We start from the raw sequence: 14780 nt of genomic DNA on the forward strand, positions 1-14780 counted from the left end.
TTCTCCGCGTTCCTCTGCAGGTTTCATAAGCGCGCCTGCAGCCACGGGAACCACGGCGAGCCAGAGCTCAGAGGAATACATCCAAGTGGCTCAACAGGCTCGCGACGCGTTGGGCTGCCTGTCACCTCCTGCCACCCGTGGGGCTCTGAAAAAGGATGCGGCATCACAGCGCTGCAATTTCCCAACGGCCCCTTGCACTCTGTTCCTCCTCTGAACAGTCTCCGGTAGTTTTAAAACTCCCCCCGAGACGGCCTCTCCTTTGTCCCCAACCCCGCCCCCCGGCCTCAACCGTCCACAGAACAACCTTCATCCAGAAGTGACTCCGCTTCTTTATCGTTGTCCGGGGCAGGGGGCAGACCTCGGGTTTTCCAAATCCCCCCGCCTCAGTCGCACCCCCAAGCCTTTGCACAAGCCAGTCCCTCCGCCAGGTAGACACGCCCACACCGCACCACAGGTGCCGGCGGATACAGCGACCCCGGCCCAACACACGCTCTCCGGGACACCACGTTCGGGACTGCAGTGTCGTGGGCGGGCGCCCCACTCGGAGCTGCAGGGCTCGGCCAGGCGAGGGCCCGCCAGACACAGCACTGACCTGAGCGAGGTCCTGCCGCGCGCCTGTCGCCATTGAACTCTGCGGGCGAAGCGGGGACTTGGGCGCAGGGCTCCTAGCGCAGCCCGGGCTCAGGTAACACAGCGCGGCGTCGCCACGCCGCGCACCTTCTCAGTCCCTGTCCTCCAACCACGCTGCGCGCCCCAGTCTCTGAACCAGTAAATGCACCCGACATAAACCACTATGGCCTCCACGAGGCGGAGGCCGGAAGTCCTGCCCCTCACCGAGATTCTTCCGTTCTGACTCTCATTGGCTCGTCTAAACGCCGCGCGGCGCGGAGCATTCTGGGTAATGTAGTTTCACTCATTCCGAGACCGGAATGGAACAAAGTCTGAACTCCGGAGGTGAGGGCGCTGGAGATGGGTGTTCAAGACCTAGGGCAGGGGAGGGAGTCGGAACCAAACAGCACACCTGAGGAATTCTGTCTGCAACTTATTACCCACGTGTGGAAATCTATTATTTCAAACTCCATAAAGTTCTGTATGCTCCACAGAGACTACCAATCCAAAAACGTGTGAATATTATTTGACTCACTCAGACACAAAAATGTGTGCACTGGTAGGGAAGCTGATAAACACTGTTGTGTTCCAATTAAAATACATGCACTCTGAGGTGCTGAAGCTACCTTCTCAGTCTGTTTTCTACCAGAGACAAGAGAAAAAATATCCCAGATAGTGTGTCTTAATTCATTTTCTGTTGCTGTTTAGCACAATACTGATATCAGAATTTGACCCCTTAAAAATATATAGGAATGTGGCCCCTTTCAAGTTCCCCAGCAGTCCCATCTGGGGTGGGCCACCTATGTTATCGGAATTTGGGGTACCATATATCACCATATGCTTATTAATAAATCCCCAATATTAATAAGCCCAAGTGGGTTCTTGCCTCATATTTAGAGAATTCTAAGTGCCAGAATAAATAACGAGGCAACATGGTACATTTTAAGCTTTTATTTAGTGAGAAAGATGCACAGGAGAGTGAGAGCTTTATCTAAGAGAGAGAGGGCTAAATCTGGGTTCATAAGAGTAGCAGGAACCAGCCACGTGGAAGAGCATCTAGACCTGGAAGCCTATGGGTAGGTAGGCCAGGAAGCCTAGGGCAGGTAGGCCAGGAAGTCTAGGGTAGTAGCCCAGGAACTCTAGGGGGGATTGCCCGAAGGCCATGCACCCTAGAGGCGCAGGGCTACAGCCAGCCCCCTCCTGGCCAGAGGCCTGGGTGAGGGAGGGAGGAAAGGATTTGGACACACTCTGTTCCAGGTTTTTAATTCACTCTCAAAGGGGAGTGCTTAATTAACCTGGTGCACAGGTGTGGCCAGGTAGGGGCCTGAGGCCACACAGGGGCGTGGTGAAGGCATGGTCTTCCAGCTCACAGACCTGATCAATTTTAACCTGTGTGTCTACTTCAATACCACACAGACTGAGTTTTCACCAAAAGGCTTACTTTGGTTTCCACTTCTGGAGGCCCAGGTTGAGGCTAAACGTCTGCCGAAGGCCTTCTTGCTGGCAGAGTCTTGCAGGATTCAGGGAGTGACCATGTGTGTCTGTCTCTCCTCTGGTCTCTCCCTCTTCTTATAAAGCCACCGGTAATTCAATCATAAGGCTCAACCACCAGTGACCTTCTTTAATCTTAATGACTCCCCTCCCCCCCCAGCCAACACCAAAGTTTCTACCCTTTTAATAATTTACAATAAGAATTAAATTTCAGCACATGAACCCTTGGGGGACTTAAATTGAAGTCACCCCCATACACGCCTGTTGCATGATTGTGGACATGGAGCTAACGCAGTTTCTGTTAAACGCTGACCCTTTCATGGAGAGGTTGGATGTTACGGTGCTAGCCTGCCACCTCTCTGGTTGCTAGCATTTAAAATAAAGGTTCTCCCCTCTCTTTTCCCCATCCTCATCCTGTGTTACTGATTTCTATCTCTCTCTCTCTTTTTTTTTTTTTGGACAGGCAGAGTGGACAGTGAGAGAGAGAGAGAGACAGAGAGAAAGGTCTTCCTTTGCCGTTGGTTCACCCTCCAATGGCTGCCGGGGCTGGCACGCCACAGCCGGCGCACCACGCTGATCCGATGGCAGGAGCCAGGTACTTATCCTGGTCTCCCATGGGGTGCAGGGCACAAGTACTTGGGCCATCCTTCACTGCACTCCCTGGCCACAGCAGAGAGCTGGCCTGGAAGAGGGGCAACCGGGACAGAATCCGGTGCCCCGACCGGGACTAAAACCCAGTGTGCCGGTGCCGCAAGGCGGAGGATTAGCCTAGTGAGCTGCGGTGCCAGCCCACTGATTTCTCTTATAGTAGGTACCTGATTTCAGGCTTAGTAACAGTATCTGTGTCTTCTAGGTTGGAACTTTACTATCTTCTCGTGTGAGGGTACATTCCTGGATTGTAGACATCAATGATAAAGATTCACTCATCTAACAGATCTTTATTAGACATATACAATATCAGCCACTTGCAATACATTAATGAGTTCAGAAATCCCAGGGGACAATGTGGACATTGTTCTAGCCAACTGTGAGCAGTGTGCCCCACTGTTAAAGGTGTACCTCAGGGCCATCAGCTTCCTCTGGATGGTTCCGCCCAAAGGACTCAAGCAACTGGAGCCCTGTGGGCTCTGGCCAACCGGTCTCAGCTCTGGCAACAATGCTCACCTCCCTGACTCACTTCTAACACCTGCGTCTAAGTGCGGAGACCCAAGAAGAGCCGGGAGCAAGCTCCAGAGACTTTCTGAGTTCTCACAGAATCTTCTAAATAGTTTTCCAGTGTCTTCTAAATAGATTCTAAATAGTATGGAAACACACACATCACATCAGGGAAGAAGCTGAGGAGGCGTCTGGAGCGGAGCGAGCATTTTTGAGAGCAGTCTTTTGGTGCGTCCTCAGGTGGCGGTGGTATGTGGATGACTGGCGATAGCTTTGGTGGCACAAGGAGCATGTATAGGGTTTCTCGCCTGTGTGAATTCTTTCATGAGCCTTCAAGTTGGTTTTGTGGCTGAAAGGCTTTTGACAAGTGCTGCATACGAAAGGCTTCTCTGTTTGGTGAATCATCTGATGCACACGCAGGTCTGAATTCTGGAAGAAGCCTTTGTGACACTCAGCACAAACGAACGGCCTCTCATTTCTGTGTCTTCTCTGGTGAGCTATCAACTGACAGGAATAGCTAAAGACCTTGGAGCATTCCGCACATTCATATGATTTTGAGGCACTGTGGGACCTCTCTTGATGTCCCCCACTTGTGGAGTTTCCCTCACTACTCTGATTGGTAGGGGCAGGCTCAGGGGAGGATGCATCTGGACTGGGTGAGAGCCCTGTCCTCACCTCCATGGGGCCGTGTTGCTCAGAGGGCCCCTCTAGGCATCCTTCCTGGGACCCCTGGATGCCTTGCTCTGAACTTCTAGAACTGTGTGTGTTCCTGAGAGAAACACATCCCTCTTCAGAACTGCTGGGACTGTCCTCTTCCTGGATAATGACTAGGGAAATGATTTGATCGCTCTGACTGGTAGGAGTGTCATTTACTTGAGTAGTCTTCAAAGAAGCGTTGCAGCCATCTTCTTCTTCTGCAAAACAGAGAAATCACTCAATGAAGCTGCACGCAGGAAGGGGCTCACTAGAACACTTCTCTGGCGTGCAGATTCCCCTCACTCACCTTGTGCTGTTGCCACGGAAGTGCCGTGGTGAGTACATAAGGGTGTCCTCGTGTTGTCTGCTGTTGGGGTTCCTGCTGACAGCTGTCTCTTGAGGTAAAAGATGACGTCTTTTAGAGGCATATTCTCTGAAAAAAGGGCTTCCTGTCCCTGCATGTAGACGTGGACCTGTAACCAAAGTCAGATCACCATTGAGTCTGCAGCTGTTGTAGGACAAGAGGCCTTCTGGGAGTCCAGCCCTCGGCAGGATTTCACAAGACCCTCAACTCGAGCTCATCTCCTTGTCTTGCCATCGTTTCTGATGGCGTCCTTCTTGTTATTGCCAACTTATTGCTATGTTCTACAGTCACTGTGGACACTGGGTTTGCAAGCACTGAATCACTGCTTCTAGGAAAATACAGTGTTAGTGCCCTGGGAGCTTGTGGCCTCAGTATTTTCTCCAACGGCTTAACTTTATGTGAGTATATACCGAAAGTGTTTATGAATATTTAATATATATTTTCTCGATTAATTAACACTGTACTAATGGCCAAAAACGTTGTTAACTCATGCCTGAAGGAAGACTATCTAATATATGTATTGAGTTCATAAGATATACTATCCTCTTGCTTTTAGGAATAGTAGTAACAGCACTTAAGCACTGCACACACATTATTTTAAAAAATTAAATTACCAACAAAAAGCACAAGTGTGAAAATGCATGAAATAATTGAGAGCTGAAACAGAATGTAGACTTGTTCACCACCATCTGGAATGTGCTCAGCAGATGACTCAATAAATTTTTTTTGCCACGCTACACAAGTTTGCAGATGACAACATGCTTTGGGTATTGGCTTGGAAGTTACGAGTGAATTTTAATGGTTTTAAAATATGAGATACAAGAATGAGTATTCGGGGTTGGCACTGTGGTCTAAATTAAGCCTCCACCTGCAGTGCCAACATCCCATGTGGGTGCCAGTTTGAGTCCCTGCTAATGTGCCTGGGAAAACAGCAGAAGATGGCCCAAGTCCTTGGGTCCCTGCACCCATGTGGAAGACAAGGAAGAAGTCTTGGCTCCTGGCTTCAGCTGAAGGGAGTGGCCAAGAGCCACCGAGAGCCGCCGAGAGCCGCCTTAAAAGTGGCCTTGATAAAATAGAAAAACAGGAACTTAAGACAAACAGTTTCAACCCCTCCCCATCGTGCCCTTTTGACCTAGTACTTTTCCACTGAAACCCCCTCCCCTGTGCTTGCTCAAGCTTGACAAAGAAACTGCAAGGCACATAAGGCACGTAGCCACCCGTTCCTCTTCCTCTATGACCCCCTCCCCTTGTCCATGTACTTTGCCCAACTGTGTAGTTGCCCAATGAACTTAAGCCACCCTATAATATGTTAATCTTGTGGTTTTGCCCTTTAAAAGCTGTGTGAAATGATTGCTCGGGGCTCTCTCTCTCTTTCCCGCTGCTTGCAGCAGCAGAGGGCCCATTTGTGCAAATGAAATAAAACTGCCTCTTGCTTTTTGCATCGCCTGGTCTGGAGTCTGTGTTTCTGGGGTCATCACAAAAGGGCACCACTTTTGGGTTCCTTCATCAGCCTGGCCCATCTCTTGCTGTTGTGGCCATTTAGGGAGTGAACTAGCAGATGGAAACTCTCACTCGCTCTTTCTCTCTCTCTCTCTCTATCTCTGCCTTTCAAATAAATAAATAAATAAATCTTTTAAAAACAACTTAAAAAAGAATGAGGATTCATTGTGATTTAATATCTTTCCAGATAAAAATCACAATAAGCCTTTTTGAGGAAAATAACCAGTTTTTAAGGCATTTCTTCCTCATCCTTGAGTTATTAGCTCAAATATTAATTTCTCAGAGTCCCTTGCCACCGTACCAAACAAAATTAGCTCCATGTTTGGCTCCTATATGTGCTACAGAACAAATACATACCTTTTTGCTTTTTTTTTCTTGCTTCCTTAAACCCGTGGAAATTCTCCTTGGTGAAGAAGAGTGGTGGGAGAGTACTCTGACTAATAAGGGGGTCTACAATAACTGTCTCTACCTCCAGGTGGTTCCACCTGACTCTCGCCTCCCTGTTCCCTCCCCCCAGGGCTCAGATCCCTTGACTTACTAAGACAGGTGGCTTCGTGCAATCATCATTTAGGTCTTCCATTAGTTTCTCCAGGTTTCTGTCTCTTGCTTCCCATTTCTTCTTCAACGTGGATGTGTCCCTGGCATGGCCACTCTTCAGAAACTGCTCAAAAACCAGTTGAGCGATCATTTCTTCCTTGCTGTGCTTTTCTGGCTGCAGCCATGAGTAAAAAGACTCAAGGAGTCTCTGCAGCTCCTGCCTTGAACTTGCGTTACTGTTGTACTGAAATGTGTCGACTATGCTCGAGCCCTCAGATGTCTCTTCCATCTGGACAGCGGATTCTTGGGTTGTTGTCAACTCTGGGTTGTCTGGATTAAGATCATTCCTGGATGGTTTCCTTTTCAATGAAGTTGTAAGATCTAAAGCCATTTTTAGTTAAGAGTTCTCAGACTCCGATTTAACCATTCAGCCCTCTTTGTGTCTCTGAAAATGTTTCAACAGTTGGTGAATGTCTAAACACTGCAATAAATAGAAGAGATATATGTAATTAATTGCACCACTGATACAGTTAAAGACAAACAAGTCAGTCCGATGGCTTCATGGATGAATTCTACCAGATACTAAAGAAATTATACAGTCCCCCAGAACACAGAAAAAGAGGGAATATTACCCATTTTGGCTAATGAATTGAGGACTTCACTGAAGACAAACTTCACAAGTGCTTTAAAATAATCCAAAGCATAATACTCACAAATCAAATTTAAAGAAAACAATACAGTATAAACAAGTGGTGTTCATTTTCAAAATTGAAGATTATTGGGTTAAAGTTCAAAGACCAATTAATTACACTGAGAGAATATAACAATGTTACATCTCAGTATATATGTTAAATTAAGTGAATATGAGCACTCACTCCTGAAAAAGGCATTTAATGAACTAGAAATAAAGAAACCACCTTGATGTGAAAAAGTTTCTACAAAACAAATACAACAAAAATGTTAAAAGTTTCTGGACTGTTCCTTAGCCAGTGAAACAAGGAAGGAAAATATCAAATATTATGTGATTATTTATAGAAGTCCTGATTTTGTTCACACAAATATGTCCATCATTTAGTAACCTAAGAGAATGTAGCAAAGTACCCAAACACAGGCCAATAAATAAACTGAGTTTTTTATTATTGTTATCACAAGCATCGGAAAAATATTTTAAAAAGGCTTTTCCGCTTATATTTGCATTAAACATCAATATTTAAGAATAAATCAAGGGGGCTGGCACTATCTCTCCCTCTCACTGTCTGTAACTCTACCTCTCAAATAAATAAAAATATCTTAAAAAAAGAAAAATAGCAATATGTGTATGTATATGTCTACTGAATATAGCAAGATGTTAAAAATTGTTAATATTTAAATAAATTTATAGAAAACTTAAATTCTACTTCGTGCAAAATGAATAAGACTTTCCTCCCTTCCCAAACTAGAGCATTTACCTTAGAAAAACTGTAATTGAGAAATTTCTCTACCTCTTTTTGACAGAGTGTAAACATTTTCTAAAGCAAAACAAACCTTTTGCCAAGTTTGAAAGCCACAAATGTTTTTCTCAAGGGCCTGGTAGCCATTTTATTTGCGATGCAATCAAGGAAAACAAGGCTCCTGTTTCATTTTTGTGGGATGGTAGGAGCCCAACTTCAATGGGTGCCTGGCTTCAGGTTGTAAACCCATCTCATATATATTCAAGTTTGTGCCATCATAATCAGAATAGTCCTAATTTCAATCTAAATGTGTCATATTTGATGGGCTATATTGTGATTTATTCATATAAACATTTATGATAGCAATGAAAAGAAAGAACTGCTTCATTAAACAACCTGTATTAATCTTGAACCATAATGTGAACTGAATAATCCAGACACCAAATACTTTGTTTATATTTTTAAAAGATTTGTTTGTTTATTCAAGAGGTAGAGTTACAGACAGAGAGAGAGTCAGAGTGAAAATTTTTCCATCCACTGTTTCACTCCCCAGATGGCTTCAACATCCAGAGCCAGGCCGATCGGAAGCAGAGAGTTGGATTGGAAGTGGAGCAGCAGGGACTTGACCCAGCATCCATATAGTATGCCGGCACTGCAGGCGGCGCCTTTGCTCCTTACGCAACAGTGCCAGCCCCTTGTTTATCTATTTTTTTGTTTGTTTTTTTGATAGGCAGAGTTAGACAGTGAGAGAGAGAGACAGAGAGGTCTTCCTTCCATTGGTTCACCCCCTAAAAGCTGCCACGGTTGCCATGTTGAGCCAATGTGAAGCCGGGAGCCAAGTGCTTCCTCCTGGTCTCCCATAGCGGTGCAGGGCCCAAGCACTTGGGCCATCCTCCACTGCCTTCCCAGCCACAGCAGAGAGCTGGACTGGAAGAGCCCCTTGTTTATTCTTAAGGATATGTTAATGTCAGACTGCTATCTTTATTTAATCATATATAAAGTCCAGTTACAATTTAGTCTTTTTAATTTTTATTTAATATTTGTATAGGTGACCAGATTAATCAATGTTATCAATGCTCTTTAGGATGTTAGTTACTTTTGAGGCAATAGTAGAGGCTGGGATGGGTGTATGGAGGGCTTTATAGGAGCCTTGTCTCAGCATGGGCTAAAGAACATAGGAAATTAGATTTCCAGTCTTAGTGGGTAATATTTTACTGCTTTTTCCCCTAGGAAGTAATTCCATAGGCATGCTGACTTTTCACCAAGCTATATGCTTATGATTTTTACAGCTTTCTGTATATAATTAGACTTCAATAAAAATACCCAATTGAAATACTAAATGCATGGGACCATCACTGTGGCATAGCAGGTAAAAGATGCTGCCTGTGATGCCAGTTTTCCATTTGAGTGCTGATTCATGTCTTGGCTGCTGCTTTTCTGATCCAGCTCCCTGCTAATGGCCTGGGAAAATCAGCAGAGAATGGCCAAAGTGCTAGGGTCCCTGCCACCCATCTGGAGACAGGATTAAATTCCTGGCTCCTGGCTTCAGCCTGGCTGAGCGCTGGCTGTTGTGGCTATCTGGGGAATGAACCAACAGATGGAAGATATCACTCTGTCTCTCCCTCTCTGTCTGTAATTTTGACATTCAAAAATAAATACATAACTCTTTAAAATACTAAATGTAGGATGGGCATTTTTGGCTCAATAGTTCAGATGCCTCTTGAGATACCCACATCCCATATTGTAGAGCCTGGGTTTGAGTTCTGACTCTGATTCTGATCCAACTTCCTGATGATGTACATTCTGGGAGGCAGCAGGTAATGGCTTAAATACTTGGGTTCCTGCCATCCATGTGGAATACCTGGATTGAACGCTAAACTGATGGTTTTCACCTGGCCCAGCCCTTGCTGTTGCAGGCAAATAAAATACAAATATTAAATAAAATAAAAAGACTAGATTGTAACTGGACTTTGTATGATTAAATAAAGAGAGTAGTCTGACATTAACATGTCCTTTGCATAATGAATTAGGAAGAAGTAGATTATTCCTAATAGCAAAGACAAAGAAAAAACCTAAGTGTGTGTCAACTGATGAATAGATGAATATGTGGAATGGGGGCCAGCACTGTGGCATAGGAGGTTAAGCACCCAACGGCAGTTCTGGCATATTAGAAATTTAATAAGACAGTAGATCCTGAGTGTTTCACCAGAAAAAATACTGAAGAGATGGATATGTTAACTGACTTGGTTGTGGTAATCATTTCACAATGTTTAACACATTACATTGTATACTAATTATATCAATTGTCAATTATATCTCAAAAAGGCTGGAAAAAATAAATGTTAAAAAAATTAACAGATTTAATCCCTTTTTTATTACTGCTCTATTAAAAATAACATTTCATGCCATAATAAAAAAATATGTGTTTGGGGGCCAGTGCTGTTGTGTAGCAGGTAAAGCTACTGCCTGCAGTGCCAGCATCACATATGGGTGCTGTTTCCAGTCCCAGCTGCTCCACTTCTAATCCAGCCCCCTGCTAAGGCTCATGGGAAAGCAGTAGAAGATGGCACCAGTCCTTGGGCCCCTGCACACAAGTGAGACCCAGAAGAAGCTCCTGGCTCCTGGCTTCAGCCTGGCCCAGTTCCAGCCCTTGCAGCCATTTGGAGAGTGAACCAGTAGATGGAAGACCTCGCTCTGTCTTTCTCTCTCTCTCTAACATTGCCTTTCAAATAAATGAAAAAATCTTTAAACAAAGGGTGTGGTGGGAATGATGTATGGGCACACAAAACCTAATTGGTTTGCTAGTTATTGTTTCCTGCTCATGGTAATCTCTTCAGTTTTGATTAGACTTGACATTCCAATCTTATTAACCTGTTCCACCTCTTTTCCAGGCCCCTGGTCCAGCCAGCCCCACCCAGACTGTTTTGACCATTTGGGGAGTGAATTAGTGGCTGGAAGCTCTGTCTCTCTCTAACTAAGCCTTTCAAATAAATTTTGTAAAAAAATTTATGGGCGGGGGGGCGACACAATGGCTTAGTGGGTAAGGTCGCTGCCTGCAGCGCTGGCACCCAATATGGGCACTGGTTCGAGTCCCAGCTGTTCAACTTCCGATCCAGCTCTCTGCTGTGGCCTGGGGAAGCAGTAGAAGATGGCCCAAGTCCTTGGGCCCCTGTATCCACGTGGGAGACCAGGAAGAAGCTCCTGACTCCTGGCTTCGGATCAGCAGAGCTCCAGCCATAGCGGCCAACTGGGGAGTGAACCATTGGATGGATGCCTGCCTCTCTCTCTCTCTCTCTCTGCCTCTCCTCTCTGTGTAACACTGACTTTCAAATAAATAAACAAATCTTTTCAAAGAAATTCCAGATATAAGCAATTTGAGTTTTAAATCTTGTGCCCTTCTGAGGAGTGTGATGAAATCTTGGGCTGTCCTACTCTCTCCTTCTCAGAAATAATTTTGTACAATGTGTCCCCACTGTACACACTACTCACATTAATTATTTAATACCATCTTGGTTAATCATCTATACCATCATGGAATCACAGTGCTTGTGTCCAAGTAACCCTTATTTTATTTAATAATTACCCCAAGTTACAATAATAGTAACGACAGAAATTCAGCTATTCCAAAAAGCAGTCACAAAGTGCTTCCTTTGAGCGAAAAGGTGAAAGTTTTCAACGTAAGGGAAAAAATACTAAACTAAGATGTATGATAAAAATGAAGCACAGTGCATACAGAATTCAGCACTGACTGAGGTTACAGGCATCTACTGAGGGTCTTGGTATAGATCACTCGTGGATAAAGGAAAACTGTTGTTGGCACATTTTAAATTTCATCCCTACCCCATTCCAATCTGTTGTGGACCAACACTTACATAAAATGCAATGAAAATAAACTGCTAGGAGGCCGGCACCATGGCTCAATAGGTTAATCCTCCGCCTGTGGCACCGGCACACCAGGTTCTAGTCCCGGTCAGGGTGCCAGATTCTGTCCCAGTCGCTCCTCTTTCTGTCCAGCTCTCTGCTGTGGCCTGGGAGTACAGTGAAGGATGGCCCAAGTCTTTGGGACCTGCACACTGCCAGCCACTTGGGGGGTGAACCAACGGAGAAGGAAGACCTTTCTCTCTGTCTCTCTCTCTCACTGTCCACTCTACCTGTAAAAAAAAAAAAAAAAAAAAAAAAAAAAAAAAAAAAAAAAAAAAAAAAAAAGAAAAGAAAAAGAAAAAAGAAAAAAAAAATAAACTGCTAGGAACATTAAATTAGTAAGACAACAGAGCCACACCAAGAGGCTTTCCCAGGAGAAGTCTCTTTCAATCAATGCCAGGACCGGGACTGGCATTGTGATACAGCGGTTTATGCTGCTGCCAAAATGCTGGCATCCTTTACTGGAATCCCAGTTCAAGTTAAGCAACTCCATTTCTTCTTTTTTTAAATTTATCTGGCAGATACAGTTAGACAGTGAGAGAGAGAGACAGAAAGGTCTTCCTTCCATTGGTTCCCCCTCCAAATGGCTGCCACAGCCGGAGCTGTGCCGATCCAAAGCCAGGAGACAGGTGCTTCCTCCTGGTCTCTCACATGAATGCAGGTGCCCAAGCACTTGGGCCATCCTTGATTGCCTTCCTGGGCCACAGCAGAGAGCTGGACTGGAAGAGGAGCAGCCGGGACTAGAACCTGGTGCCCATATGGGATGCCAGTGCCACAGGTGGAGGATTAACCAAGTGAGCCACGGTGCTGGCCCCGCTACTCCACTTCGGACCCAGCTCCCTGCTAATGAGCCTGGAAGGCAATGGAAGATGACCCAGGCGCTTGGGTTCCTGCCACCCCTGTGGAGACATAGATGGAATTCTAGGCTCCTGGCTTCTTGCCAGACTAGCAGCCATTTTACGGCCATTTGGAGTGAACCAGCAGATGCAAGATGTTCTCTCTCTCTCTCTGCCTTTCAAATAAATAAATAAATAAATAAACCTTAAAAATATAAAAATCAGGCCAGAACCACAGAGCCCACAGCATCAATCCCTTATGGGTATGAGTAATTATCATGAAAGACCATACCCCTCTTCTGGGAGACTCCCATATTTTTGTATATAGGCTTCGTTCCCCCAGTAACTGCCTACATATGCACGCATACACACCAGAACACAAGTTAAATTGCTCTTCCATTCTGGAAACTTACCTCTTTCTTGGTCGAACCTCAAGCTGGATAACCCTGGACAGAATGTGGAGCTGCTGAGGAGACCAGCTGCCTTCTGCACTGGTCTGCTATGAAGTGGAGTGGCTTCCCAAGGTTCCTGCCTTTTATGAGCTCAGTGATTTAAATACATGATGGGATGAAACTTTCAACCAAATCTTTAATCCTAGCCTGGGGCAATGGACCACAACAAGCATCAATATTTCTGCAGTGAAATGTAACGACATTCATATTAAGTGCCGATATGAAGACTTGCATTAGTCTGACATACGTTCTAGTCAAGTTTTGTCATAAGGGACTGTTATTAAAGCTTGTTAAAGTTTTTCATTTTCAGAGATGTATAGATTGCAAACGTAGAGAACATGGCTTCTTGATGTTCTCTCCTTCTGTGCCAATCCCGAGCTAGTGAGACAGAGGGGACTCCAGGAACCTAGAAGTTTTCCTAACCCAGGAAAGAGATGTTGGGGGCTGAGCCTAGGGTCATGTCAGTGGGAAAGAGAGATAAGTGACTATTTTATGTTGAGCAAGCCCTTGAGTTTTTTTTTTTTTTTTTTTTGACAGGCAGAGTGGACAGTGAGAGAGAGAGACAGAGAGAAAGGTCTTCCTTTGCCGTTGGTTCACCCTCCAATGGCCGCCGCGGCCAGCGCGCTGCGGCCGGCGCACCGCGCTGATCCGATGGCAGGAGCCAGGAGCCAGGTGCTTTTCCTGGTCTCCCATGGGGTGCAGGGCCCAAGCACCTGGGCCATCCTCCACTGCACTCCCTGGCCACAGCAGAGGGCTGGCCTGCAAGAGGGGCAACCGGGACAGAATCCGGCGCCCCGACCGGGACTAGAACCCGATGTGCCGGCACCGCAAGGGGGAGGATTAGCCTAGTGAGCCGCGGCGCCGGCCAGCCCTTGAGTTTGATAGCCTTAACGGGATGGCTGAGGGAGAGGGTGGAGAACAAATGATGAGAAGCTTCCGGTCTGAGCTGTCACCTGGTGCAGGGTGGGGTAGGCTCTCTTCCATGATCCTTTCCCCCACATCTCACACCCCTACACACACCTTTCTCAGAAAGAAAGGTTTCAAGCTCATGACAGCAGCCTGGGCCCCTCAGGAATGCAGGCTCCAGGGCTTAGATGATCCCTTGTTGCTGCTGCCTGCCGAGCTCCTGGCCTCTCCTTGACACCCAGTTAGTTGTTGGCTGTTTACATTGTCCTAGAGCTGCACTGATGAGGTGGCTCCCGATTCCTCTCACTGGGAATAATGGCCTGGTTCCTCCCACCACATTGCTCTGCATTCGTTCTTCTCTACAGGGAATTTCATCCACTTAAAAAAAATTTTATCATTTATTTGGAAAACAGAGAGACAGAGGAGACAGTGCAATAGAAATAGAGAGCAATTTCATCTTCTGGTTCACTCCCCAAATAACCTATTACAGGCAGGGGTGGTCCAGGCAGAAGCTAGGAGTCCAGAACCCAATCTGTCTCCCGGGTGGGTGGCAGGGACCCAAGTATTTGAGCCATCAACTGCTGCCTCCCAAGATGCACAATAGCAGGAAGCCAGAATTGGGAGGTGAGATGGGACTTGAATACAGGCACCTTGACATGGGATGCAGGCATCTATCCCAACTGACGTCATAACCACTGTATTAGAAGTGTCCACCCTGAGTTTCCTCCACTTATGCTCTTCATAATCTAAAGGAATTTCCAGGACTATATATATATATGAATGTTATATAATATGAAATATATATATATACTTCATCCTTCATATCCCTGAGATTTAACTTTTGTCACAGAATGAGGAAATAGGCCTTTATTCTGAATCATGA

General features: G+C 45.6%; 2 protein-coding genes across 12 annotated transcripts in view; both read right to left on the reverse strand.

Moving 5' to 3' along the window:
• The window catches only part of LOC108175679 (uncharacterized), a 40935-nt gene extending 40103 nt beyond the window's left edge, over nucleotides 1-832 (reverse strand). For 3 of the 9 annotated variants that reach the window (XR_016225101.1, XR_016225102.1, XM_089319901.1), the window contains exon 1: nucleotides 593-728. The gene's annotated coding sequence lies outside the window, so the exon portion shown is untranslated. The other 6 variants (XR_016225106.1, XR_016225105.1, XR_016225103.1 and 3 more) reach the window with 4 other exon arrangements.
• Nucleotides 833-3018: 2186 nt separating this feature from the next.
• On the reverse strand, nucleotides 3019-13077 carry LOC108175678 (zinc finger and SCAN domain-containing protein 4). Of its 3 annotated transcripts, none has more exons than XM_089319894.1 (4): nucleotides 12953-13077; nucleotides 6354-6833; nucleotides 4259-4424; nucleotides 3019-4169 (listed from the first exon to the last, which is right to left on the reverse strand). In XM_089319894.1, exons 2-4 carry the CDS (start codon nucleotides 6741-6743, stop codon nucleotides 3418-3420), a joined length of 1308 nt encoding a protein of 435 aa, XP_089176020.1. In that variant the 5' UTR covers nucleotides 6744-6833; nucleotides 12953-13077; the 3' UTR covers nucleotides 3019-3417. The 3 variants fall into 3 exon arrangements, with proteins under 3 accessions (XP_089176020.1, XP_089176021.1, XP_089176022.1); XM_089319895.1 differs by having other exon boundaries at nucleotides 6354-6797; nucleotides 12953-13060; XM_089319896.1 differs by lacking the exon at nucleotides 12953-13077 and adding an exon at nucleotides 11655-11933.
• Between the last annotated feature and the right edge of the window lie 1703 nt (nucleotides 13078-14780).

This window comes from Oryctolagus cuniculus, chromosome 18, assembly GCF_051225735.1.
Source record: "Oryctolagus cuniculus isolate XC-2025 breed Fujian yellow rabbit chromosome 18, ASM5122573v1, whole genome shotgun sequence".
In the NCBI taxonomy this organism is placed as follows: domain Eukaryota; kingdom Metazoa; phylum Chordata; class Mammalia; order Lagomorpha; family Leporidae; genus Oryctolagus; species Oryctolagus cuniculus.